The 26761-nt window shown below is 36.2% G+C and overlaps 2 protein-coding genes across 5 annotated transcripts; both read right to left on the bottom strand.

The window, feature by feature from the left end:
* Positions 1-120: 120 nt before the first annotated feature.
* On the bottom strand, positions 121-13971 carry SPARC (secreted protein, acidic, cysteine-rich). Its single transcript, XM_033486643.2, has 6 exons — positions 13813-13971; positions 6464-6543; positions 5494-5715; positions 3673-3891; positions 1556-1906; positions 121-647 (listed from the first exon to the last, which is right to left on the bottom strand). The coding sequence occupies exons 2-6, from the start codon at positions 6533-6535 to the stop codon at positions 591-593; spliced, it is 921 nt and encodes a 306-aa protein (XP_033342534.2). The 5' UTR covers positions 6536-6543; positions 13813-13971; the 3' UTR covers positions 121-590.
* A 1479-nt stretch (positions 13972-15450) lies between these two features.
* Positions 15451-25469, bottom strand: rin (ras GTPase-activating protein-binding protein 2). 4 transcript variants are annotated; one of them, XM_033486498.2, is made up of 11 exons: positions 25277-25469; positions 24644-24775; positions 24460-24558; positions 23297-23477; positions 23047-23227; positions 21929-22300; positions 21443-21862; positions 21167-21347; positions 20678-20937; positions 20427-20589; positions 15451-20150 (listed from the first exon to the last, which is right to left on the bottom strand). In XM_033486498.2, the coding sequence occupies exons 4-11, from the start codon at positions 23392-23394 to the stop codon at positions 20002-20004; spliced, it is 1824 nt and encodes a 607-aa protein (XP_033342389.1). In that variant the 5' UTR covers positions 23395-23477; positions 24460-24558; positions 24644-24775; positions 25277-25469; the 3' UTR covers positions 15451-20001. The 4 variants fall into 4 exon arrangements, with proteins under 4 accessions (XP_033342389.1, XP_076375030.1, XP_033342390.1 ...); XM_076518915.1 differs by lacking the exon at positions 24644-24775 and having other exon boundaries at positions 21929-22038; positions 22126-22300; XM_033486499.2 differs by lacking the exon at positions 24644-24775.
* Between the last annotated feature and the right edge of the window lie 1292 nt (positions 25470-26761).

The raw sequence follows: 26761 nt of genomic DNA, 5'->3' as shown, positions 1-26761 counted from the left end.
ATATTTGACACTTAAGAATACTGTTAAATTCTGAACATATCGAAAGTTCCATTTTCAAGCTGCACTTAGGTATAACAACATAAAATGCAGCATATCTGAAAAATTAAATAATACGAAGCGTTTGGTAATCATGTGTTTATTGTAATTTCGCTTCGGAAAGGTAACTTATCGAACTTTATTGACAAAATGGCAGTCGTAGAATAAATTTTTACAAAACGTGTGTATATATATATGTATATATAGATATGTATATGTATAGAAAATGCGTACGGGTTGTTACGAGAATAATATCAAGATTATGCGATAGGGAACGAGGAAGAACAGGTTTTGCTTGATATTAAAATGTTATTACGAAATTGTTACGAATCCCTAACGTTATACATCTTTATATTATTAGAGTGCCCGGTCTAAAACTACAGTTGGCACGATGATAGCTTGCAATATCGACGAGCTTGTTTGCTAGGACATGCGCGTAGCTTCCAATGGTTTACATGCAACTTTTCCCGCCATTTTCCCCGTTGCTTCCGTCGTCAATGTCTCTGCTGTACGGTTACCACTTTCCGCTCCTCCAAATTTATAGTCGATCGTAATTATTGCTCGCCGTTGGTTGCCTCCACTAATTCCTCGCATTTGTCTTCTAGATCGGCCTGCAATTTTGTTAAAACAGCGTATCGTCTTTATTATGTCATAGAACGGTTTAAAAAATATATATTTTAAGTTAACGTTTCATGGTAGATAATAAATTATCGATAGAAAATTGTTTTCCGTTTCTATAATTATAACGTCTTTATGGAATATTTTATGATTGTTATCGTCGTTGAATATTGAACTTATGAACACGTGTGCAAGGCTGCGTGGCACAATGCTAGTGTTAAAGTATATTTTATGAAAATTAATAATTGTTATCTCTTTTAGAGACAACGCGTGTGAAGTGATCCTAGTTTTGTATCAGTCTCCAACTGATAAATAATTTTGAGCGGTTTCACTCGACAAAATTTAGTATTGCCAATGCATTTTCCATATCGTTTTCTCTTTTTCCTCGGATCCTTGAAGCTCAGATCTGTATGATTGACTTTTTCACACTAAACCTACCGCGGTCAAAGTGACCGCTTTCTTATTTCGCAATTCTGCAAAGTTCCGAGACTCTTTCGTGAAAAACGCTTGAATAAGTTACATATTATTGGAGCAAGTTTTATAATAAAAACTTTACAAACTCTAAGTAAATTCGGTCTTCTCACTTTTGTGAAGCAGTACGTGCCAGTTAGTATTACTGCTTGATAGGTTTAGTGTTAAACTATTTCTTACCATTGATTCGGTGAAGTTTTCGACGAATATAAAGGAAATGTTTTCAAGCAGAACAGAAGTTCGAAACATATTTTACTATTCGAAAGCTATAATAATGATAATATTAAATAATATTAAATATTAGATAATATTAAAAATTGTCGCGATGCGTTCAGGCTTCTTGTGCAATCGAAACCCTGAGTAACACGTAAAAGCTTCGCACGCATTCCTCGAAATACTTTGCAGGCCTTTACGCAAAGAAAGACATTACCTCTTCGAGCTCTAAGCATTTACCCCATTCGATAAGGGTAATTTTATGGTCGTCATTAATGTCACAGGAATCGAGGAACGGCGCGATACAGTGCTCCAGAGCCATTAACGGTGCCCGAATAGGAAAGAGCTCGTGCCTGGAGACAGCTCTGTCATGGGGATGGCCGTCCAAATCGCACCATTTCCAAACAGCGGCGTTGGTCCAACGCAACGTGTGATTCGATTCAGCTTCGCGCTGCATTTTCAAGTAATGGGACGGCAGCTCTTGACGGTCGGCTAAGTCTCTCATGATGTTGAAAAGCCAGTCACGCATGCGCCTCGGGAAGTCAGCCATGTCTTCTTCTTTGCACATCTGCAACACGATTGAATTGTTGCACGATCGATTTTAAATTATTGTTTCATTTCCGCGGTCGCTTCGCGCGAGAACTATATTATTATATTATATTATGTTATACGTATAATAATCGTTAACGCTAGAACCACCGGACGCTGACGGTGGTTAATTTACATTGCCTTAAAAAAATAAGTAGACAGAGTTCGTTCGAATTTCATACAATTTTGATTATTACTTAAATTATTCTTATTAACTTATTTGCCATAAAAGTAGCTTTGCTGTCTCTGGTAATAGCTGTAAGAACTAAAACTACCGGACGCTGACGGTGGTTAATTTACATTGCCTTAAAAAAGAATAAGTAGACAGAGTTCGTCCGAATTTCATACAATTTTGATTATTACTTAAATTATTCTTATTAATTTATCTGCCATAAAAGTAGCTTCGCTGTCTCTGGTAACAGCTGTAAAATAAAAGTTCTAAAGTCCGCCATTTTCACGGGTTCGATGGGTCTAGCGTTAATATAAAAATATTAAAAGCAACGTTACCGAAATGTTGTACGAAATGAGAACGATAGACTCCGTTAACGAATGATAAAGTTGACGAAACTAGAGAAAATATTAAAGTGGAGAAAGAGATATCATTGAAATCGGCATGAATTCAACATCGCGCACCATGATTAAATTAATTACGAGTCCGAAACGAAGATCGATACAATTATAAGGTATAGCCACGTTATCCGCAAGCGATATTTTGAAATTTACACGTTTATAGCAGATGTCGTCGGACAAACTACGGTAAAATAAAAATTTTCACCCCTTCCGCTGCAGCGGAACTGGTCGTTAGTACGGCACCGCTGAACGAGACGCGATGCCATAAGCCATAAGCGTTCATTGTCCGGATAAACAGTGCCTGGCATACTTACCAGTCTGTTATCTTTCGCTCGTGCGCCATGTTTGATAAAAAAATGGAATCATAATAACGGGCGCGTTCGAAACGATCCGAAACCAATTTCCTTGTACAGTAATGTCTCTCTAATTGACGCTCAGATTGTCCACAGAAATGGACAATTTGGGAAGAGGGGATGTCAAGGTTATATTATATTAATTATATTATATTATATTATGTTATATTATATTATATTATATTATATTATATTATATTATATTATATTATATTATATTATATTATATTATATTATATTATATTATATTATATTATATTATATTATATTATATTATATTATATTATATTATATTATATTATATTATATTATATTATATTATATTATATTATATTATATTATATTATATTATATTATATTATATTATATTATATTATATTATATTATATTATATTAACATAGCCTTGCGGTTCGTTTTCATAGTTACGAATTGTCAAGAAACATAAAAACGAGCTGCATGGCTCGAGTAATCGTATCTCCTCTTCCTAAATTGTCCATTTTTCTGCGCGATCGGAGCGTCAGTTAGAGAGACATTATTGTAATCGGTAACGGATTACTTAACAAAATTGTTAAGCATTATAATTCAGTTTGGTCGAGAGTCGAAATATTTCGGTCTTGTTCTCGTCGATTAGTTCTTTAAAAAAAAAGAAACGTGCATAGACGCGCGTTGGCTGGTTGCATTCTACGTTAAAAACGACAAATTAGTTACCCTGCGTGCAGCACGCGTCTGGCATAATTCGTTTGCACGAATTTCAAAATAAACTGCCGGCTCGGAACGCGTTATATTGGTAATACATATATGTATGCAATAAGAAACACTTACAGGCATCTGTCGGCATTCACCATAGTACTCGATGTGGACGTGTTGATAGTCAGGTCCCCTGCACCTGGCGTCGTTTGTGTCGCAGAAACAACGCGCTTGGTACACTTCGCAGTCGCTGCCGAACGTTTCGTTGTACTGCGTGCAAACCTTTCGCCTCGGATCGGCTTCCACGTCGCAAATTTCGATGCAGACACACTCGGCCGTCTCTTCGTCGATCGTCTAAAATTAGCAGTGTCAATTTCTGTAGATTGATTATAAACATTGGCAACGCGAATCGAACGTATTTTCTGGACGTTGACGCTGCTTTTGCCGGAGCACGTTAACGGTACAGTAATGTAATAAGTAATGTAATTAGGGTTGTTTCAAGGTTTAAAGTTACGGTGTAGCGGCTCGTTGAATTCGTCTCGACATCCGCTGGAATATTATATTAGAATAATTATATTGGAATATTATATTATATCATCTACAGTAATGTCTCCCTAACTGACGCTAAGATTGTCCACAAAAATTGGACAATTTGGGCGAGAGGAGATACGATTGTTCGAGCCTTGTAGCTCGTTTTTATAGTTATTGATCATTCGTAAATATGAGAACGAACCGCAAGGCTCGAACAATCGTATCTCCTCTTCCCAAATTGTCCATTTTCGTGGACAACCTGTGCGTCAATTAGAGAGACATTACCGTGTTTTAAGCAGCGTGGACGAAGAACACCCTGCGTAATTCGCGCAGCATTTCTTCTATGATTTCGACGATTAGACTGTTTGTAAAAATTCTGGTGATTCTTGGCTGAATTTTGTATACGCAGCATTACGACAGTATCCTGGTCGTAAAAGAAATATAAAAGAAGTATAAAATTACAGATACTGTAGCGAAGTTTAAGCGCAACATCGTGTACGTATATTTTACCGTGGCAACGCGTAGTCGTAAGTAGACTGCGGAACTTCGTGCGTTTAGGTGCTGTATTCATGAATTATTCGAACGCATTTGTATTATACAAAATTAGAAATGCTTTTAATTCGGTTTCGCTGCGATGAATCGTCTAATCGGCAAAAGGGTCCGGTCGTAAGTGTTGTATCTTGATTTCTTCCAAAATTTATGGCAAATTGTGCCGTAGATACGATTGGTAGAATAAATGCGAATAGTAAATTGTAACATAATAAGATACTAAATAATATAAATAATAGTATAACTGATATACTATATAATGATATAATAAAATAATAAAGAAATCGTCGAATATCATTCAGAACGGAGTTCCGCATTGGCTACAGAGATTGCGAATCTTTACACAAGATAAAATGTTTCTACGTTAACTGCGTGGAATAGAAATTAGATAAAAATATATTCCGTAATGTAATATCGTCGATGTCGAAAGTAATACGACAGTATTCTTAAATTCTTGTAAAGTCTCTCTATTTCGCCTACTCATTTTTGCTGCATTTATGCTTGATGCGTAAAATCCGCGATGCATAATACCCATTTCAATTCCGCAGAATTATTTAGGCATATTTTTCTCAATTAGATAGCTATCCGTTCAGCGTTACAGTAACGTCTCTCCAATTGACGCACAAATTGTCCAAAAAATGGGCAATTTTGGAAAAGGAGATACTATTGTTCGAGCCTCGTGGCTCGTTTTTTATGCTTATCGATTGTCAACAGCTATAAAAAACGAGCCGCAAGACTCGAACAATCGTGTCTCCTCTTCCGAAATTGTCCATTTTTCTGCACAATCCGAGCGTCGATTAGGGACACATTACTTGTATTATGTTCCTATCGACGAGGCAGGGCGAAGCGAGGGATCATGCGGTTGATTTGGGCTACCTTGCAGACTCGTCCTGCGCCACAGTGTTTATCCATGCACGGGTCCATACGGAGCAAGCTCTGACGCTTCGATCCAACCTCGTTTCCACCATCTTCGACGGTGACCTCAGCGTCCTCCGCTGCCTTCTCGGCTATTTCGTCAGCCTCGAGCATGTTCATGACCTCATCTGGAACGCTGGTTTCCGTTGTCGTCGTCGTGCGACGTCGAATTTTCCTCCGCCGCTGGAGAGATCAATAATCGTAACAATCCTTTTTTGACGAACAGTGCAGGCACACTCGTCTTACGCGAACGAACATCGTCGTCTACGTAAATAATACGTGCGAACTAATTTTCACCATCGAAATTAACCATCGTTTCGCACCAGAAATGCCAGGCTGCAGCGACGCTTTATGTTCCTCGCGGCAGCTTGTAATTTCCGTTGCGCTTAACAAGTTACAAAGCGCGAATATGCGCGATTGCAAATTCACGCGAAAAAGGATTCGGAAATGCTCGGTCGAGAGCGAAGAGTCGAAGAACAATCGAATATATTCGAATAATAAAATACGATTCGTACGTGAATGGTAATCCGAATACGTACGTGTTTGTGAAATTTATTAAATTACATTTCCGCAAGTTACAAAGCGCAAATACGCGCGATTGCAAATTCACGCGAAAAAGGATTCGGAAATGCTTGGTCGAGAGCGAAGAGTCGAATGCGAAGGATATATATTATATATATCTATATATTATATATATTCGAATAATAAAAAATATCATTCGTACGTAAATAGAAGTCTGAATGCGTACGTGTTTGTGAAATTTATTAAATTACATTTCCAAACTGTTGTTATTATCGTAAATTGCGCACACCCTTTATATGGGTGTAGAATTAAGACTTTTCAATAAAGCCGTGTAAACTGTTGCCACAGGAGCACCGCCGTTTGTCCGATAAATTAATATTGAAATGTATTCGATTTTTAGACGGCTTACCTGACCCGACGCGTCCACCGCGAGACCAATCAAGAGGAACGCGACCAACAGGAAGTGTATTTTTCTCCGCATTTTGATATCTGCAAATAAAACCAGGTAATTGTTTAATTTAGCGAGCGCGCACAGAGCAAGAAGAAAATCAATACGCGATACAGTTGCAACAATGTGCCCTTTCATGTTCGAACTGTGATCGGAGGACAAAAGGGTTGAACAAATAAGCGTGTTGAAACCGATAAGAAAAAAGATTGACCGACTTTAAAAATTTCGATTCGCTCTGCCGAGCGAAAATGGAAATTTACGTTATATTTACAAGATTACTTTCTCTCGAAAGCTCTTTAGAGCTACGTTAAATAAAAGATGCAGAGATTCGTGTTTCACTCGAGTAGAACAATTATGCTCTATTAGATAGAACAATTATATTAGGTTTCGAAATCGAAGTTGCGAACCCTGAAAAAAAATTAAGTCAATCGAACACTACATTTCGAATCGGTACATTTTCTATCGTACCTCTACCAGTTTATTTTTCTCTGTCGTAAATCGATTATCCCGCGCTGCAATTGATCGTTGCAGAAACTTTTATCGCCGCAGTTTATTATTTAATTGGGGACTGTTCGCGTCGAACGATTCGCGTTCATGACGATCGTTGAAAATTTATTTATGACTTGCGCGAACGGATACCATGTGGGTCAGTCGGACCAACGATAAATCTCGTAGATCTTAATAGGAGTAACGAAGCGATAACCCAGATACTAGGAAATCGCAATACTTTTCGAACTTGTTCGTCGTGTAATCCTGTACGCGCGCGCGCGCGCGCGCTCGCGATTCGTTTTTCGGATTTCATGTAACGCGTAAGCGCTTGTTACGACAAACGCTGATGATAAAATCTATTTATACGGTGTCCCCGCAAGATCGCAATTGAACGATCATAAACGAAGGCCACCGTTGTACTCATTCGCTTCGGTATGAACGCCCACGTGTAATTTGAGCGATCGTCATTTGTATACGGCAATTATAATTTGTCCCATTCCTTTGCTTTAGGTAACGTGAATCGAACGAAATCTTCTAACTGTGACTCGGTGTTTCGATAATGTAAAGAAACACTATTTCGCGTGTTCTAAATACATGGTGTCCCGAAAATGTCCCGTAATCCGGAAATGGGAGATTCCCGAGGTCATTCGAAGCAACTTTTTCCTCAGCGAAAATGCGATCCGCGGCTTCGTTTGCGAGTTATTAGCGAAAAACGGCGACCAATGACAGACGAGATCAGCCGACGCGAGGCGGAGTTCCGCTCCCAGTTCCCCGCTAATTGGCTCGGCCGAGTTCGCCTCTCATTGGCCAGTATTTTTCGTTAATAACTCGTAAACGAAGCCACCGATTGCATTTTCGCTGAGGAAAAAGTTACCTCAAATGATCCGAAGAATCTCCCATTTCTGCATCGCAAGACATTTTTGGGACACCCTGTGTATGTACATTGTCTAGTAGAATGGGTCTTTGGTTGCAATTTTCAGGTACTACGGGGATTCAAAGTTAAAGTTTAAGCAACTTTTCGAAGAGGAGCGTTCAAACTCGTAGAAATTCGCCAAAAGCTGATTGAAAATTTACTCGCGTTAATATTTTAAACTCGTGGGAATCTAAAGCTAAATAAGCTGAAACTTCGACGGTTGGTAATACTGTCTCCGTTCGTCCACGAATCGCTGGGAATCCCCGATCTAAGTTACCGGTGGTATGCGGTACGTTGAGCAAGCAAATATTGAAATTTAGTAGCTTTCGCGAAGTTGAAATTTGATACTTGAAAACGTGAAGGCAGCCTTGACAAACGTCGTCGAAAAACCGAGAATTTGCTCGAATGAATTATCGGCTACGGGGCGCTGATAGAATTAAGCGATTTAAAATCGGAAATACTCTTGAAAACAAATAAAAGCCAAGCAAACGGTATTTTTGGAATCAATAATGTGTGTTTTTGGGAATTCGAGATGCTCTTCCAACACTATTTTTATCGAAAAGGAGTCGAAAGACACCTTTCAAAATTCACTTTCAAGAAATCGAAGTTCGAATCGAAAATTATTTTCGAAATTCGATCGCTTTGCCTCGATCGCCTTCGCAGCATTTCCTCTAACGATTATAAAATCGATCCGGTAAAAATAGACACACACATGTACGAAAAGTCGATAAAAATAGCGTCCGGTCTTGCCGACGTTATTCTTCGGCACTTCTTCGGCACGATTTAGAAGCTGGAAATTAAAGCGCGGCTTCCTGACCGTGTTACGAACTTACTAAATATAACTTGTTTGGTTTCCGCGTAATTCTTCATTGGGTTTGATTACATTTGTAGCATGAAATTGCCTGCGAACATTAAACACAGGCCTCTGGCATCACGCCATCAAACGTTTTTCGCGTCTTCCATGCTTTTTTCATCTCCACGAAATTCTTCGCGAGAGACGGCGAGCCGCCTCTTTATGAGATGCATTTCATTAAAAAATTCCATAACATCTCCGTGAACTTCATTTTTCATACTTCTATGCAAATGTATAAAAGATATGTATATATATAAGAATTTTTAGTCTCTTTGCTCTTAATATTTTAATAATATTATATTTATATAATAATATATAATAATAATAATAATAATATAATATAATAATAATATTATATATAATATATAATAATATATTATATATATTATATATATATATATATAATAATCCGTACGGGGTTGTTTTTTCAAATAACTTCGCGATCGAGTAGATTTCACTCGTTTCAACAAAAATCATCAAGATGTTCCCACGGTTGCGAAAAGAATATTTTAACAGCAATTTTCAGAAATTTTCAGTTTACCGATTCTTGTGATTTTCCGGCTTTCGCATAAAAAAAGTAAAATACACCGCGTTTTTTTACCGCAGTCCCGTTCCCCGTGTAGCTGGTTTCGTTAAATTCCTTCGTGTCGAGTTACATTATACTCCCTCTAGACTATTACGAGCATAACCGACGTAAAAGATCAATTTCATTTTTATCTTCTTTCTTGATCAAATTGCATACATGGGCGACGCAAAAAAATACATCGAAACCACAACAAAGAAACGAAGACAGAGGGGCAAATCTCGGTCGCGCGTAGATAGTATTCTTTCTAGGAAGGAATGTATCTTCTGATCATCGTTTCTTCGAAGCCGCGCTAACCCTAGAACATTGTCTTCCATTTCGCAAGTGTCCCAGAAAATTTAACGATGTAACAATTTAACGTAGCCTCCTCCTGTGTGCTCTCTTTCAGATAGCATATACATATAACGCAATCTCAAGATTAACCTTTTGCACTCGAAGCCAAAATAGCGCAAAATTTCAAATAGCTTTTCTGACCCACGGTATTTCTATTTTATAGAAGTTAGTGCACATTTTGTACATGTTAAATTGAATATTGTGATTCGTGCGACAGTCACGCTTTTAACGATTCTTTAAATATAAACAAATTTGGTTAATAAAATTATCTTGAAACGTGACACAACAATTTTTAATAGCGCCTTGAAGTCGCCGTTCGAGTGCAAAGGGTTAACCCGTTCTATTAAACTACAAGGTTCAACGTAATCCGCGAAGGATCGGCAAGAAAATGTTGTCTACCGCGCCAAACGAATGATCAATTAAAATTAATCAGGACAGCAAGTCGAAAATATTCGATCGAAAGCTGACTATAACTTGTACAATTGAACAAAAGCGTTCATCCTGAAAATATGGCAGCAAGATAAAAAATTGCTGTCGCATCGAACGTCTTAATTTTCATTAATTATAGACGCGTTTTGAAAATATGCGATCGTGGGGCGATTACGATTCGCGTGTTTTATCGGAGGTGAAATAAAAACTCCGTTTACTCCGAAACGTACGTGCTGCCACGCGAAAAGCAACAGTGGGACAAGCCTGTGCGAAACGTGGGGGCGACCGTAGCGTAGAAATCGCGGTCGACCCTGTATTTATCGCTTCTCTGATCAGCGCCCACGAAATCACATAACCGCAATCATGGAGGAATTCTAAGGAGGAATCTCGCAGTATCTCTGTCGTGACTGCGAAATTTTCCAATTTACAATTTACGAACCGTTCGTGGCTACGTATGTATTTACAGGCCCCCGGCATAGTTTTGCCCGTTGTCGCAGTCACGAAACGCGCTGTGCAACCGCTTGTTCACTTTCATTCGTTTCACTTCATTTCGGTAATACGAGATTTCCTTTCGAAACGATCAATTTTCCCTGCGACAGAGGCGACGCGATTAAATCTTAAATTTAAAAAAAAAGCTTAAATCAACGTAAAATCGAGGATTCGTTGCTTGCTTCGATGATTAATAATTAATAATAATTAATACGTTGCATATTTTAACAATGACACGACAAATAGACCGAGGATTTTCTGCGCTTGTGAAACAAAAATTAAGTAATACAAGTCGTATAGAATATTATTAGAAAATATTAATAGGCAGTTAGAAAAATTTGAACACGCTTGGAAGACTTTTATTTCACTGACCGCACGTAATTGTGCGATCGTATCGTATGATTTTGCTGATTATCGAGGAATTGATTCCGATATCGTGCGATCAAATTTACCAAAACCGAGCAATGCAATTTTTTAGCCACGAAATACGTTTAGCAAATCAGAATGTATTATTACGTATAAACGCATTAAAAATATAATCTGAGATTTATGGCTTGTGATCGATTTTAATAATTAATTACATTATTTTATAGCATTTTACAATTTATATAATATATATATTATTATTATTATTATTATTATATATTATTTATTATATGTATACCATATATATTATTATTATTATTATTATATATTATTTATTATATATCATATATATATATTTTTTATATATACATATAATAATGAAATTGGCAATACCGAACTGAAATATGCCCGGTGAAGGACAAAAGTGTACGCGTATGGGGGATCGAGGTATGAAAATAATGTACGAAATGCACGATTGCTTTCGCCCTTCGCTATAGCAACAGCATTGCGCTATACGCGCACCGTGACATATTCTTTCGATGCTAAACTATACGCGAAGCGATACAGAATACGATTATTATTATATATTTTTCTCTGGGAAGAGGATGTTTGATTTCCGTTCCAAGAAAGATAACTTCCGAGAAGATAAATTAATTGTGACAGTACGCCCACTGTCGATGGATCGACCAACCGTGCACGGGTACGTCTTGCGGTACCAATGAAGTTTATTCATTAACCGCTTAAAGAAATAGATTCGCGTCTTCGACGTATCTTCCGTGTTGACAATCAAGCGCAACTAGAGATAATTAGAAGGAAGGTAAACATCTGCATTGAGATCGTAATAATACAATGCGAAATATTTACCAAAACTAGATAAAGTAAGTTAAGAAATATTTGCAATATTTATATTTATATTAGTTTATTGATCGAACTATTATATATATTGTAATAATATTATTATAATTATAATAATAAACTAATATATATATATATATATATATATATATATATATATAATATTATATATATTAGTTTATTGTCGAAGAATATTTTTTACGCGAGAGATTTATAAACGGTTCGAGCAAAAGGTTGCGCGATAGATTAATTTCTTAATTCTGATATCGCTCGACTGACGATATAAAATGGGTTAATAAAAAATGGTGGAATCGAAATTGAACAAGTAAAATTTTGTATATACGCCTGCGAGAACGTGGCGGCATCGCAAGAATCTGAACACTGAACGTACAGATTTTTATTATCGCACAGGGGTCACCAGTTGGTTACCATATTGTCTGAAAAGTTGATAACCGTGGTAAATAGGTCACGTTGTTTAGAACGCCTTTTCTAAAATAGTCTTTCGACGCGAAATAGTCCCCGATAACTAACTAATATTATTAACAACGATTCTTCAACGACGAAATTGGCGTCAATTAATTGTGCTGTCTTTGATCAAATACCAAATCTTTTATCGAATGGTATATACATATATATGTACGTCGATTTTACATATTTACACATATATCTTCTGCAAAACTATTTCGCTTAATGTATAGTAATACAACAAACGATTATATTTCTAGAAAGATATTAACGCAAGTTGGGCTTGCCAAGCCGATTGTGCCATCTATGTATACAGTTCTGATATATGTACATACATATATATGTATATATATAACGATGATATAACGATTATATCATTCCCATGGCGTACCGAACGTGGTTGTATCGTGTTGCAATTAGCGACGGTATAAATTTAATAATGAAGGTGAATTTTAATTGGAAGAAGATAATACGAGCGTACGTATTGTTTACGAAATAATGAATAATTTAACCGTAGCAGTATTTGTTCGAATAAATATTAAATTCGAGTAAATAAGTATCGCGAACACCGGAGAACTTTCGAACACTGTTTCGTCCACTAATCTCGTGATAAGACTTCAAAAAACGCTGACATTCGACACCGTGCGCGTTTCTACAGATTTTTCTCTCTTTGAAATATCCCTTCAGCGGTTAGAATAGTTCTCGGTACAGTAAATTCTCCCTAATTGGCGCTCAGATTGCGCACAAAAATGGACAATTTTGGGAAGAGGAGATACGATTATTCGAGCCTTGTAGCCCGTTTTTATAATTGTTGAGGATCAACGACCATAAAAACGACCCTAAAAGCTCGAATATTCGTATCTCCTCTTCCCAAAATTGTCTACTTTCGTGGAAAATCCGAGCGTCGATTAGAGAGACATTACTGTAGACAATCTGGGAAGAGGAGACACGATTGTTCGGGTCTCGCGGCTCGATTTTACAGTCGTTGACAATCGGTAACTATAAAATTGAGTTGCGACACTCGAATAATCGTATCTCGTTTTCCCAAATTGTCCATTTTCGTGGAAAATCCGAGCGTCAATTAGAGAGACATTACTGTAGACAATCTGGGAAGAGGAGACACGATTGTTCGAGCCTCGCGGCTCGTTCTTATAGTCGTTGACAATCGGTAACTATAAAATTGAGTTGCAAGACTCTCGAATAATCGTATCTCGTCTTCCCAAATTATCCATTTTCGTGGGAAATCCGAGCGTCAATTAGAGAGACATTACTGTAGACAATCTGGGAAGACTAGACACGATTGATCGAGTGGCTCGTTTTTACAGTCGTTGACAATCGGTAACTATAAAATTGAGTCGCAAGACTCTCGAATAATCTCTTCCCAAATTGTCCGTTTTCGTGTACAATGCGAACGTCAATTAGGGAGAATTTACCTTATATTTTTCGAACGGACGCGAGAATCGTCGAACGCAGCGTTCGTAAAAGTCTCTCTTTCGTACGAAGGTGCACACACCTGTCCCGGTACAATTACATACCTGGAGCGAATCCACTGTTCGGAGGAGTTCTTTCCTTCCTCGATGATCGGCGCCGCGCGATTCGGTCCTTTCTCCAGCCGTTTTCTGGAACGGTCAAAAGAACACTCCAAATCGGTCGCAGGACCGGTACTGACTACACGAGCACGAGCGGCCGCGACTCGGCGAGCACGCATCGGCCGAGCAAAGATGATCTCATCGTTTTTCTTTCTTCTGACACCCCCGTTTGATCTTTCTGCCAGATGCACTGGTTCTCGTTTCTCTTGTCGCTTTACGAGCGAGACTGCAACAAATTACGCAACGCACGGATCTGGAAGCTTCGTTTTTTCTTTCTTTTTTCTTTTTTTTTTTTTCTTGCTTCGGGCAAATCCTTCGGTCGAGCGCAGGAAACGAATCGCGCGAATTCGTTTCGGTCGTCGAATTCTGGCAGGATAATACATATTATATTACTAATACAGAAAACACATTGCAATTGTCCTAGATACAGGCTAATTTATTTATTTTGTCCACCTATAAAATATATCAATGTACCGGATGCGAAAATATGTATATTACGAAGAAGTCTCTTTATATTTGCATACAAACAGTACATTACGATACAAGTTACTTAATTGATCTTGCTCATCTAATCAGCTCTCTCGCGTAAGAAATTAATTTTATTTATCATATATATATATATGTATATATATATATATATATATATATATATATATATATATATATATATATATATATATATATATCAATTTTATATAATTCATTTTCTTGTGCACCATGGAAAATACATAAGGAATGTGTGAATGATCGATGCCAGTATATGGATTGTATATTCACATTTACCGTTTCGTTTCGTTTTTTCAGCTTATGCACATGCAGGAGGTTTAATTTCTTTTGTTCAAAGGACAGAGTGTTTCATTTGTCCTGAAATATTTACTTCGATAATATTTGACATACTTTTTGCACGTGCTCTCTCTCTCTCTTTATTTTTTTTCTTTTTTTTTCTTCTTTTTACAATCGTTAAGACAAACGAAACACCCCGCAGATAATCGAGACGAATATAAATATGTAATCCTATACACATCAACGAGAAAAAATCTCTCTCCGAAATGTTTTCTAGACGGTGAAGATATAAATGGAGTACCCCGTAGGTGAACAAAATAAATTAAACGCCCTATATGTATACGTATGCATTTTTTTTTGTGGAGACTATTACTTATATAACGATTTCTCATGAAATAAACTGTACACACGTTCATCGGTAAAGAAACGAGCGTATTTATCAGTCGATGAACCTGAAAGCAGTTTCTATAGACTGTTGCCCGACAATATAACAATACTCTCTTCGCAGTATAAACGGTTTCTCTTTCTTCGACGGTCTCTACGGTGACTGGTTTGTTTGTAGTTTACGTATTATTTTACATGCAGCGCGATGCAACCGCTGTTGTTCCGTAACTGTTCGTTATTCATACAACCGTATTTTTAACCATCGTAAATAATAACATTGATCACACGTTTGTTACACGCACATACGCAACAGCAAACTAATAAAATTTCTAAATTCAACTACTGCTATGCCGAGATTACAAAGAAAATGGTAATGTTCATAGAGAGAGACAGATAAAGAAAAACTAACGGGGGAACTGGTAGTTAAGGTAGGTATATTATACTAAATGCAAAAAGTTACAATACATTTGACTTTTGTTTGTTTTGTCATTTTCCTTTAACATTAGTTTTTGTTTGTTTTGTTTGTTGTTGTAACACGTTGTCCACGGTTGTTTACCACACAAACAACTGGCCCGGTAGGCCAAAATAAAAATGTATGCTACAAAAATTCACAACTTATTAATCGTCATCCTCTAATTATTATATTGTTATAATTATTTGTGTTTCATCATATTCCTTTCCTTCGTTCACTTATATTCATTCCTCTTATTATTATTATTAATATTATCATCATTATTAATTAATATTACTATTTATTATTATTATTATTATCATTATTAATAGTTACTTAAAAACGTAAACATTCACACTAAAAATTTGCAACTTTCGTTCAAGTATAAAGGTACGGTCTCGCGTGATCGTGGCCTCGAAAAACATTATTCGAGAAACTTGAATACGTTGCATCTGAACACCTCATATACCTTAAAGAGATACGAGACCAGCAACGTTCATCGATCCAAGTTATATAAAATTTCGAACACTGTCGCCTGTCGCACGACCGAGAGGTACTGCAAATAAATAACTGTCTATTTCGCTACGAAAATTTGTTACATTACAGTTCACAATGGTTAAAGAGAGTCGCTTGTCTGTTCGTAGTTTCTCGAGCAGGTAGGCTTCGTTTCAAGTATGGAAACAACTTATAGCAACGCAGACACGCGAAACTGCATCTTTATCTACGACTGAGATCAAGCAGCTTCATCGCTACGGATGCAAAAGCAATGTTTTAAAAAAGAAAACATTAATCTTTGTTACACGCGAGAAAACTTTCGCAAGGGCGAGACCCTTGTCGCTAATTTAAATTACATTCAAGTTAGGAATCGGGGGGGATAAAGAGTACAACGAAGAGCTGGCGTTCGACCAGCGATGACTCTGCCACATCCCAGACATAGCGATTGCAACGCATTCGATTTTACAAACTATTACGGAAGTTCGAATGTAGACTACCTAACAATTTTCGCCTCAATGGATTCTCGATAAAAAAGAAAACGAAACGTAAATAATTACTCTTCATACGTTCTCAGCCTTAAATGTCGTAGCATCTTGCGGTCTAGTCGTATCGTGTACTTTGTCCATTATATTCGCATTTCTCGCTTTAATCGATTTATTTACCATCAACATATATTACTTGTCGTCGCCTCTGTTTTGTTGGTCGCCGTGAAAAAAAATAGCGCGAACATTCGTGTACACTTTGGGCCAGAGCGAGATGATCGTATACGAGATGGCACATAAATTGTCATATGCGCAACGAACGTTTTTTTTTTTCTTTCTTTTTCACCGTGATGTTAAAAACAATTTACACTTTCGTGACTCTCTTTCCTCTTTTCTTTTCTTCTCTTTCTTTTCCTTTTCCTTTTTTACACTGTTTCGACTTGACCTTTCACGCGAGAAATTTTTCTTTGTAACTCTACAAATATACAAACGAAATCGTAATCCTACCCAATATGGACTAATTAGATCGCAGAAATATGGCGTGCTGTCTCTCTAACAATCGCAGACTCACTTTGTCAGTCGTAAATAGAAATTTCAAAGGTTCTTTTTGGTTTTCTATAATTGTATTACTGTTCTCTATAATTGTTTGTTTGTTTTTTTTTTCTTTTTTTAGTACATCCAGGCCGGAAATGAAAGTCTAAAAATTCGTTCTACACCCTATAAATTAGGTCCTGTTGCGTACGAGGATCTTATTTAACACGTTCGTTTCCGCATATATGTAATACACGTTACATACGTGCGACACGCTGATTTTTTTTTTTTTTTTTAGGAGGGCCGAACGTCGCACATGCGTCCGTTTAAAAACAAAAGCTTGGGCTGTTGTGGCCAGTTTTTTTTTCTAACCGTACGGTGATTGCGGACGTGTTAATTATTAACAGATTGGCTCCACATGGGTCACGCTGTCTACGACGCTTTGTTATGATAGAATGACCACCGGTAGATAACGCACGCTGTTCTTATATTTCATTCACTGTAGCAGGATTGACTATCGGTGGATCATACTGTCAACAGCTATTTTATCGATTATAATAAGACGATTTAAATTGCTTATCGTGTAATTGCATTAATTGTGCCAGAATGACCATCGATGGTCCATATTACCTGCAAAACTTTCTATAACAATAGAATAATCACAGACGGAATAATACATTGTCTCCTCTAATATTCTATTAATTGTGGCAGAGTGGTTACCGGTGAATCATGCTCTCTATAAAGATTTTATTACGACAGAATACCCCACTGGAGTTTCTAATCTCTCTCTCTGGATACGTTAATAGGACAACGGTACTATAAATTATGGCAATATGTACTCTTATCGGTATAAGGGAATTAGTTTTCCTCAATTCCGTTGGACAATGTATAAGAAGTGCATGTACTGAATTTAGCATTTTTTTTCTTTTTACTTTGTAATTCTATAAAAAAAAATTCAGAGGTGCTTCTCTAATTAGCGTATGAAAACTAATAACGTGTTTAGAAACAAATATTTCTATTTCAATCTACTTTTAGTACACTCGTATATACAGGGCGTTTCAGAAATATAGATAAAGGCTTAATAAATATTATTACAAAAAGAACGAATGCGAAGGAGTACCTACAAAATTAGCTTTTTATCTTGAGATTTTGATACATTCTTGCATATTGTAAAATGACGGATAAATTAATTACTTAGCATATCCACTTATCCTTCAAAACTATTATTATAGGTGATTTTTTTTTACGGCAGTAAAGAATTGTTCTAAAATATAAATTATTTTACAATATGTGTACAATGAACGGGTTATACAGAGCTCGATCTCTTTCTTTTTTCCTGCAGACTTATCGTTTGCATGAAACTCCGCAAATCAGTCGAACTAATGTTTGCTATTCTGAAATACCCTGTACAAGCTAAAAAAATCATTCATATTTTCATATACAACATTTACCACTCTCGACTGATTTTGTTCGCTCTTCCAAGAATTTCTATTTACGTATGTATAATAATTACAAGAATAACGCCAGTTATATATTAGTATGGGAAGAAAGTTATAGTATTTTAATAAAGTTTATTAAGTAGGTATAGCCCAAGCTAAAAATTTTTTTTTTTTTTAGTATCTAGGCCTCTTTCCCTCTTTCTATCAACAGTCACGAGTTCTGCGATCACCAGAGTCCGTTAAACACATGTAAATTCATAATACATGTACACAATTAAACGATTGGAATTTTTTAAGTCAAATCATTTATCCTCGGTTCGAAACCTGATAAATTAAAAGAAAAAAAGAAAAAAAAGAAAAAGAAACGTGGCAAATTCGAATCAGATAAATATGAACGTAAGAATAAAAAGCAAGAGTATACGTTAAAGTAGATGCACGAGAAACAGGAAATTGAACAAAAATCTGAAACGGAGCATAAGTGGTTAGTGATTCGGGAAACGGCGAGACCAGCTGCAGTCTAAGGTTAATTGTCCCACTATCAATCGATACCGGTCGATTGATAATCGGCCAATGATTCACGAGAAAAGTCGACACTGTGCCTTCCTTTATGCGAACACAGAACAGTCGTAGTTCTCTCTACTTCGTTTTAACCAACACCGAGCAACTCTACCACCTATATAAACATTATTGCCGACCTCTCTACGAGAACTCGTAGATGGAACGTTTCACATCGGCAGTCAATGAATTAACACGAGAGCATATGAAGTGTGCGACACGATATTTCTCACAATTCAGACGGTTCGTATCCTCTCGTAATTAATTTCGTTTAGTTTGGCTCGTGACTTATTTTATTACGAAAGCGGAATTCGCACCGCTTGTGTCTCCTAACCTGCGAATGGAGAAAATTTAAGGAGCGACGTGTATGACGAATTCCATCACAAAACGAAAGTTACTAGTTGTGTGTAATCTGTGTACGTCTCCTCCAGCACTGTCCCTAATTTTTTCTCTTAGTCCTATCGTCACAGTTCCCTTCCGCACTTCGCACCAGAACTTCGCAACAATTGCTTTGCTTCTCGGGTGTGTTGAGACTTGGAAGAAACCTGGGAGACGAGACACGCCCACGTTCCTAATTCTGGATGATCATCACGCGTCACTCGTTGTTATACGCATTAGATGTAGATGTACTTTTCTATCGTAAAGTCCTGTGGTTTGACGTCGATGTATGAAGGACGAACTCGTAGCGTTTCTCATCAAATACTCGTCGAACTAGGTTGAACGTTGATTTATCCCCTTATCCACGAACTTATAGTTAAATGCAATAGACCCGATTGATCCCACTCGAGTTCGTGGTCCATACAGTTTGAGCTGCGTCATCTATAGTTCGGTTGCTTGACGAACGATGCAAGCGATGGTTTTTTTAAGCGTAAAAGGATAGCGCCTTTAATCACATCGTGTGGCATACGCGATAGTCTTGGATTTTTGTGTTTTGGAAATGAGGATGGTAGTTATATATCGGTGACTTGTTCAAGAAGAAATAATTTCGGGAGTGCCATTAATGTTGCTGCATATATTAGCGACGGTTCTGGTAACTTGGATTGCTTGGGTTACCGGGTTGCCTCATTCCACCGCCGCCCCCCCTTCCACCATCGCCACCCCGCGAAAATCCTCCTCGGCCACCTCTGGCTCCATGTTGACCACCTCTCATAACACCGGGACCGCCTGAAAAATACATATAAATCAATATTTCTTTAATCTACGTGCGAACACTATGTCCAGCATTTCCGGCTTAACACGTTCACCGTCATGTTTTAATTATTTAATTTTCTTGCAATCTGTGAAATGCAAGAGAATCGAAGGGATAATTAATATCATAAATCTTCACTTCTTAGTAAGTGTTTCATTAAATAAATTGCATTAGTGTGACACTAACGCGAATGCTAAGAATATTTATGTTTCATTGTAATGTTACTCGAAGTAATATCTAGCAGGACATACCAGGACCTCTCTGTTGTTGTTGCTGTTGCTGTCCACCCATTGCCCTCATATTTCCATCATTCGAATTTAACCGGCCACCGCTTCCATCTATCGTTCCCCTAGGCCTGACTTTCTTTTCTTCCACATTTAATTTCTGTCCATTCTCCGCAGGATAATAAATTGGCTGAAGTCGAAATAAATAAATAAATATAAACTTGTCAGTTAAAGAGAAACTGTAATAATTGTGTTCCTCAAAATATTTGTTAACTTACCAGATTCTGTAACACCATGCTAACAACTTGTTTGTCTTCAAAGGTGATGAATCCGTAGTTAGGCACTTTACCAGTATTATTTCCTTGTGGTCCTTTGCATCTGTCATTCGGTTTACTGTGTATACGTAATTCCACTACCCTACCATACGATTCAAAAATTTGCCTCAGATCATCCTCCGATGCGTTGTGCGGCAAATTTCCAAGAAATAGTTGATGCGCGTCACTGTATTGACTCTGCCTTGTACCACGGCGGTCACCGTCTAAAATAATATTTGTATATAACTTACACAATACTCTTCACACGTGTCAATCATTAATTCAATCTTTTTGTTTTCAAAAAGTATAATAGTTAAATACTGAATTATTATAAACACTATAAAATACCGGATACTAATCCCTAATGCATCTGAAACTTGAAGCAATTACTTTAAAAACTATATCAATCAATCTTAAGAATAAGAGTGGACAATACGATGATAACATCTTTACCTCGTTGTACACCTCCTCCTCTTGGTGCCCGTTGCTGTTGATGCTGTTGTGGTTGTTGATTTCCAACTCTGTGGGTTTGTTGTTGAGGTGTGGAAATAGTAGTCGACGAACCAAGTACTGGACCGCTGTTAGAAGGATGCAATGGCGATCTATCATCCAAACGCAAGTTCGTCATCGGAGGCTGTAAGTATTAATTTAAATTTATTTTTCTATCTAAATTACTTCATCTAAATCTCGAAATGATTGTAATTAAACTATCGAAAATCAAATAAATACCGGCGACATGGACAACTTAGGAGCCTGAGGACTAATAGCACCGGTGGTACTTGGGGAAGACTTGACGAGATTGGCGTATGTTTTTGGTCCACTACTGGTCACATTTGTTGTATTCGTCACTTGATGTTCTGGTTCAGACTCTTGAGCAGTGGCATTAAACGTTTCAGTTTCAGGCTGCTCACGACTTTCATTAGTCTGAGTCTGTGGCTCGCTCTCGGATGGTTGTTGTTCAGCTGAGCTGTCTAATTCTGTTTCTTGTACAAATTGTGCCTGTGATGAAGATTCGTTAATATATTGGTGCTGCTGTGCAGGTGGTGGCGGCGGTGGCTGTTGCTGTTGCTGCTGTGGCGGTGGCTGGCTAATTAACGAGGTTTCTTCGTGAACTGAACCATTTAGAACTTGTTGCATTACCGGTAGTACCTAAAACAATGATTTCAATTAAACCAACGTTTCACTTGGTTATTTCAGTCAAGGCATCGAACTAACATGGGATTGTTGTGGTGGTGGTGCATAATACATTTGCTGTTGTTGCTGGAGTACAGGTTGTGCGGGAATAAGCGGTGGCTGGACTTGCGGTTCGGTAGACGTAGCTGGTGCTGAAAGTTGCTGCCCTTGATTTTGATGTTCATCTTCCTCGGGCTCAGAACGCCCTCCCTCCTCCCCTTCTCTTTCACCGGACTCACCTACACCCCCTTCTACACCACCTACATCAGCTTCTTCTTCATCGGGAAAGATCAAATCTTGATAACGAAATATATCGTTATGTACGTAGTATGTTTTCGGGGCCTGAATTGCTAATACGAAGGTTTGGGTAAAGCGACGCATTGGTTGTCCAGCATTAGAGAGTTCGCCAGATACCTATAAATAATTAAATATAATAAATAATCCGTTTTGAACGTTACATTATTTACAGTATAAACAGTACTGAAAATATTTATTACATTGCCTTTACATTTACTTAGTGTGCAGGATTGTCATAATAGTATGTATAAATAATTATGTCATTAACATGTGCATACTGTAATAAATGTTACAGGTACTACGTTGCTTTACATATGCAATTAATTAAAAGTTATGTAACGGAGGTATACAAAACTTGTTTGTATGAAAATTGTATAATAACAAGCATAATATATTAGTATAATATAATAACATAGAATCAGTATGCCAGATCCTTATTAAACAAGATGATGTACATAATTTAACAGCAGATGAAAAGTCTATGTAAATATAATTTAAAAAAAATGAAATAAAACTATTAAAATATATAAATAAATTCTGCGATATAGTCAATAAATATATTACAATTGTAAACATCTTTTGAAATGTATTGCATATACAAACGCTTTTTCATACAACCAGTACTTTAAAAAATACTGGTTTGGTAAAAAAGAATGATCGCAATTAAAGTATGATACATATGGAAATGTCCTAACACATTTTGCAAAAGTCCCACTGGTATATATTGTTTTATCAATCCTGAAAGGGTTAACTTCTAACCTATATACAAGTGTTTAAAATGTTAATCGATTACCTTTTTCATTTGTATACTTGTTATAAAATTTGGATTGAAATAATCACACTTATGTATAATTATCACTCACTTGTACAACGACACCATTCTCAAGAGTCAGCTGCGAATCAACTTGACTTATTTTGGCATGACAGTCACGAAAGTTTAATTGTTGAATTTTCTGATGTATTTGCTTTTGACCAATTGCTGGGGTCGATTCTCTATTGGAATCTAATCCTCCATGCACGAAGGAAGAATGCTGATTGTAAAACCTACAATAACATTTATGTAAACAAGACAGTATTAGCGTAATATTAATACAAGATAATATAATAAATTACCTATGGAGATGTGCAGGAGCTTGATTGAGTAAAGTATAATATTGTCGGACGAATTCACGACCGACATTTTGCGGAGATGGGGATGCCTCCATGACCATTTTCTTACTTCTAACGTCTAAAGTAATACTTTGTTTAAATAGAGATGGAAAATTTATGCGATAGATGTAGGATTAAAAAATATCTGTAACAAAAAAATGTACATGACTATAAATATTACGAAACTATATAAATAGATAATGTATATTAATATTTTTCCAACAAATTGTATAAGCTATAGAAAAGTACTATAGTAATAGTTTATAACAAATATTTCTTATCGTAAGCTATTTTTTTTTTAAGCTAAAGTTTGCTGAACAGATTTCTTTTAACAGTTTATGTAATAATAAGCAAGAACTTTGTACTTGTGTTACATCTGTACTATGTTATTTTAACTCTGGAAGTTGATCTATATATGTAAGACTGTAGGTTAAATTGTTTTCTTATTAAACCTCTCTTACTTGAAAACCTTATAAAACAAAAATTCAATAATTCATAGATCCTATTTCTTCCCTTGAGATTCTAATGGTATATTGGTGTAAAATAAATAATATAATGGATACCAATAAATCTTCAAGGGAAAGATAGCAATGAAATTGCATCAAGAAAACAATTTTGATATTATACAGTAATCCAAGATTCAAGACATTGAATACTGCATGAAAATATCACAGAAATAGTTGTATGTTCTGTTAGCTTCACAAAGTTTTTGAGATCAAAAAATCTCATTTTCAAAATAATAATTTGAACATTAACTCATTTAAATGTTTCTATTTTTTTTGGTAAATATTTTGTCTATTTATAGCATCTACTTATATGATGTAATTATTTAATACTTTGGCTTAAAAACAACAATTGATCAAAATTTTAGAAATTCAACAATACAAAGCTTATTAATAGTTATAATTAATACCATTATGCTACTTCCACTTTAAAATTATTATAAATAATAATAATAAACAATAACAATAAACAAACTTTATCATTCGAAAGCTTTGAATAACGTATTTTATTTAAAATTTTGGATAAATAAACTGAGCATGACTAGCTTACTTCATAGGTATATAAGGCTTGTAGAATATAATTTAAATATATATAATTAATAGATTCAAACATTTCTTACTAACCAAACGTGCGATCCAAATATTCCAAAACACGAACTATATTCAATAATTAACGAAAAAACGTTAAATTTTTATTGCGAGTATATAAAATCTGCAGTCACTCTGTAATAAAAGAAAAAAACAAAAGTACGTTTAGATGAAATGTGCATTAATCGCACATCAATCTAAGTGGCTCTCTGAATATCACCTGAGAGTGATGTGCTCAGCTCAGAGAAATATCGAAACGATAATAAAAAAAGAAAGTTAAAAGCGGTCTATATTCCATACAGAATTTTTTTGTACGTGGATTTGTATATTCACTTCCACTTAATTCAATCCTCTGCAAAACAAACACAAATATATAGTATATAACTATATCGTTCGCAGACGATAAACACAGTAAAAACTCGGAACGGAGATCCAGCATTCGATTTCGACAATTTTATATTAAACTTTGTTTAACCGTTAGCGCGCACATTTAAAGACACGTGTTTCTATAAAGCGAAATCGATTAGAAAAGTAGCGTCGAACCGAGCTGTTCGAAAACAAGTAGATCTCTTAACTCGTGTACTGTGCAAGAATTCGAGGACAAGGGGGCCGCCCGGGTTGTACAAGCAAGCATGGCGATTTTTCTTCGTTCAAGAATCCATAACGCTGGATACACCGACGCGAGAGCTTCGAACACGTTTCAGATAAATACGAAAATGCTTGATCAGCGAGATCTAGTAAATATTGTTTCTAACTGGTAATAAGTCCCTTGTTTCATGCTTGCTTTCGTTCGAGTTCTTCCCTCCGAGCAGTCGAATGAAAGAACACAGATCTTATGGCGTTCTAGACTCACCCGATAGAATCACTTCTAGCCGATACAGTCACTGGTCTTTCCAGGTGGAACAAGAAGCTACTACGTTAACGAAAAGCTCGCGTGGGTAACAACAGTTCACAATAATGGTAATTATAAAAACAATTCAATGTATGAGTCCTCCGAGCACCTTGATGTCAGCACATGCAGCGGAACCTGCACAGAAGCACCGGTCGTAGAAAGATCGCCCACTCTTATAGCCGAGCCGGAGCTTTGCGGCCATTGGAAGAACTAAAGTACAATTGAAAATAGTGTATAGGAGGGGGGAGTATAGTTCCCTTATATATTACGATTTGTGATTGGTTAGATAGTTGTTGGCTGGATAACGGACCAGTTAGAAAATTGTCAAGAAGGAGAATTGCGATAGATTTAGAAGGGTAAGTAGATTTTCTTCCAATGGGATAGCTGATTTCGGTAAAGTAAGAAAGGTACAATAATGGGTCTTACATCTGTACGCCTACAAGCCGCAGTTCGATTCGTTAGCGGGGCTCGACATAGAAATGCTCTTTGCTCTGATTGGCTCACGATTCATTACTGAGACAGAATCCATTGTTGATTGGATGCGCAGTAAAATGCTGGAGATATACAGGCTAGCTTAGGGAGCAAGAAAAGCGTGCAGGTATTGGTTCTATTATTGTACTGAGTCGTACGCGTAGTGAAATGAGCTTTAAGCTAGTATATATTTTGTTTACTGCATAATACAGAAACAATTTTGCGAAATCAATATTTCTAATATCTATATATTATTGTAATAGATGGTATAGATTGTGCGATTATCAAATACTCATGCAAGACAGGATAGAATCAAAACACAAATGAGATTAAGTCTTAACCAGAGTTTCTTTGTCGAGAAAATATCAGATATTTTATAGAACAGTAATGTGGAAAATAGTATTATACAGAGAAATATAAATTTTACTTATATCATTTGTATTATGTATCAGACATAATTATTACAACAAAAATACATTTTGTTTCCTGCATATTTAGACATTCATCATTTTAGGTACTTACCGTATTGTAAAACTTCGTATGATAGAAAAGGATATTTTATAGATTGTATGTAGCTTAAAAGTAAGAAAAAGCAATTGAAACAAATGTCGACAGAGTTTGTAAATTGATTCGATATTTTTTACTTTTTCTCATGATTTACAGTCAAATAAATCTTTTTCATATTTTAAATTAAGAAAAAAAACGGTTAAATTTCAAATTACTAGAATAACTGAAACATTTCAATTTTTGTTGCAATATAATAATTGTTCGAGTTTCATTAAAAATTAACTTCTTACTAAATTTGATTAGAACTTAATAGTATCCGAGAGTTTCATGTGGAAGTCAATTAAAATATAATAAAAGTTATTTCAAATATTTTGATTCATTATATTATTGAAAAAATCATTTTTATTGATATATTAGTATATATTTTTCAATATATAAGAATGCACAAATAAATTTAAAGTACTTAAG

Source organism: Megalopta genalis, chromosome 2 (assembly GCF_051020955.1).
Source record: "Megalopta genalis isolate 19385.01 chromosome 2, iyMegGena1_principal, whole genome shotgun sequence".
NCBI classification, from domain to species: Eukaryota; Metazoa; Arthropoda; class Insecta; order Hymenoptera; family Halictidae; genus Megalopta; species Megalopta genalis.
The sequence above is the reverse complement of the archived record's forward strand: the minus strand, read 5'-3'. Positions and strand labels throughout refer to the sequence as shown.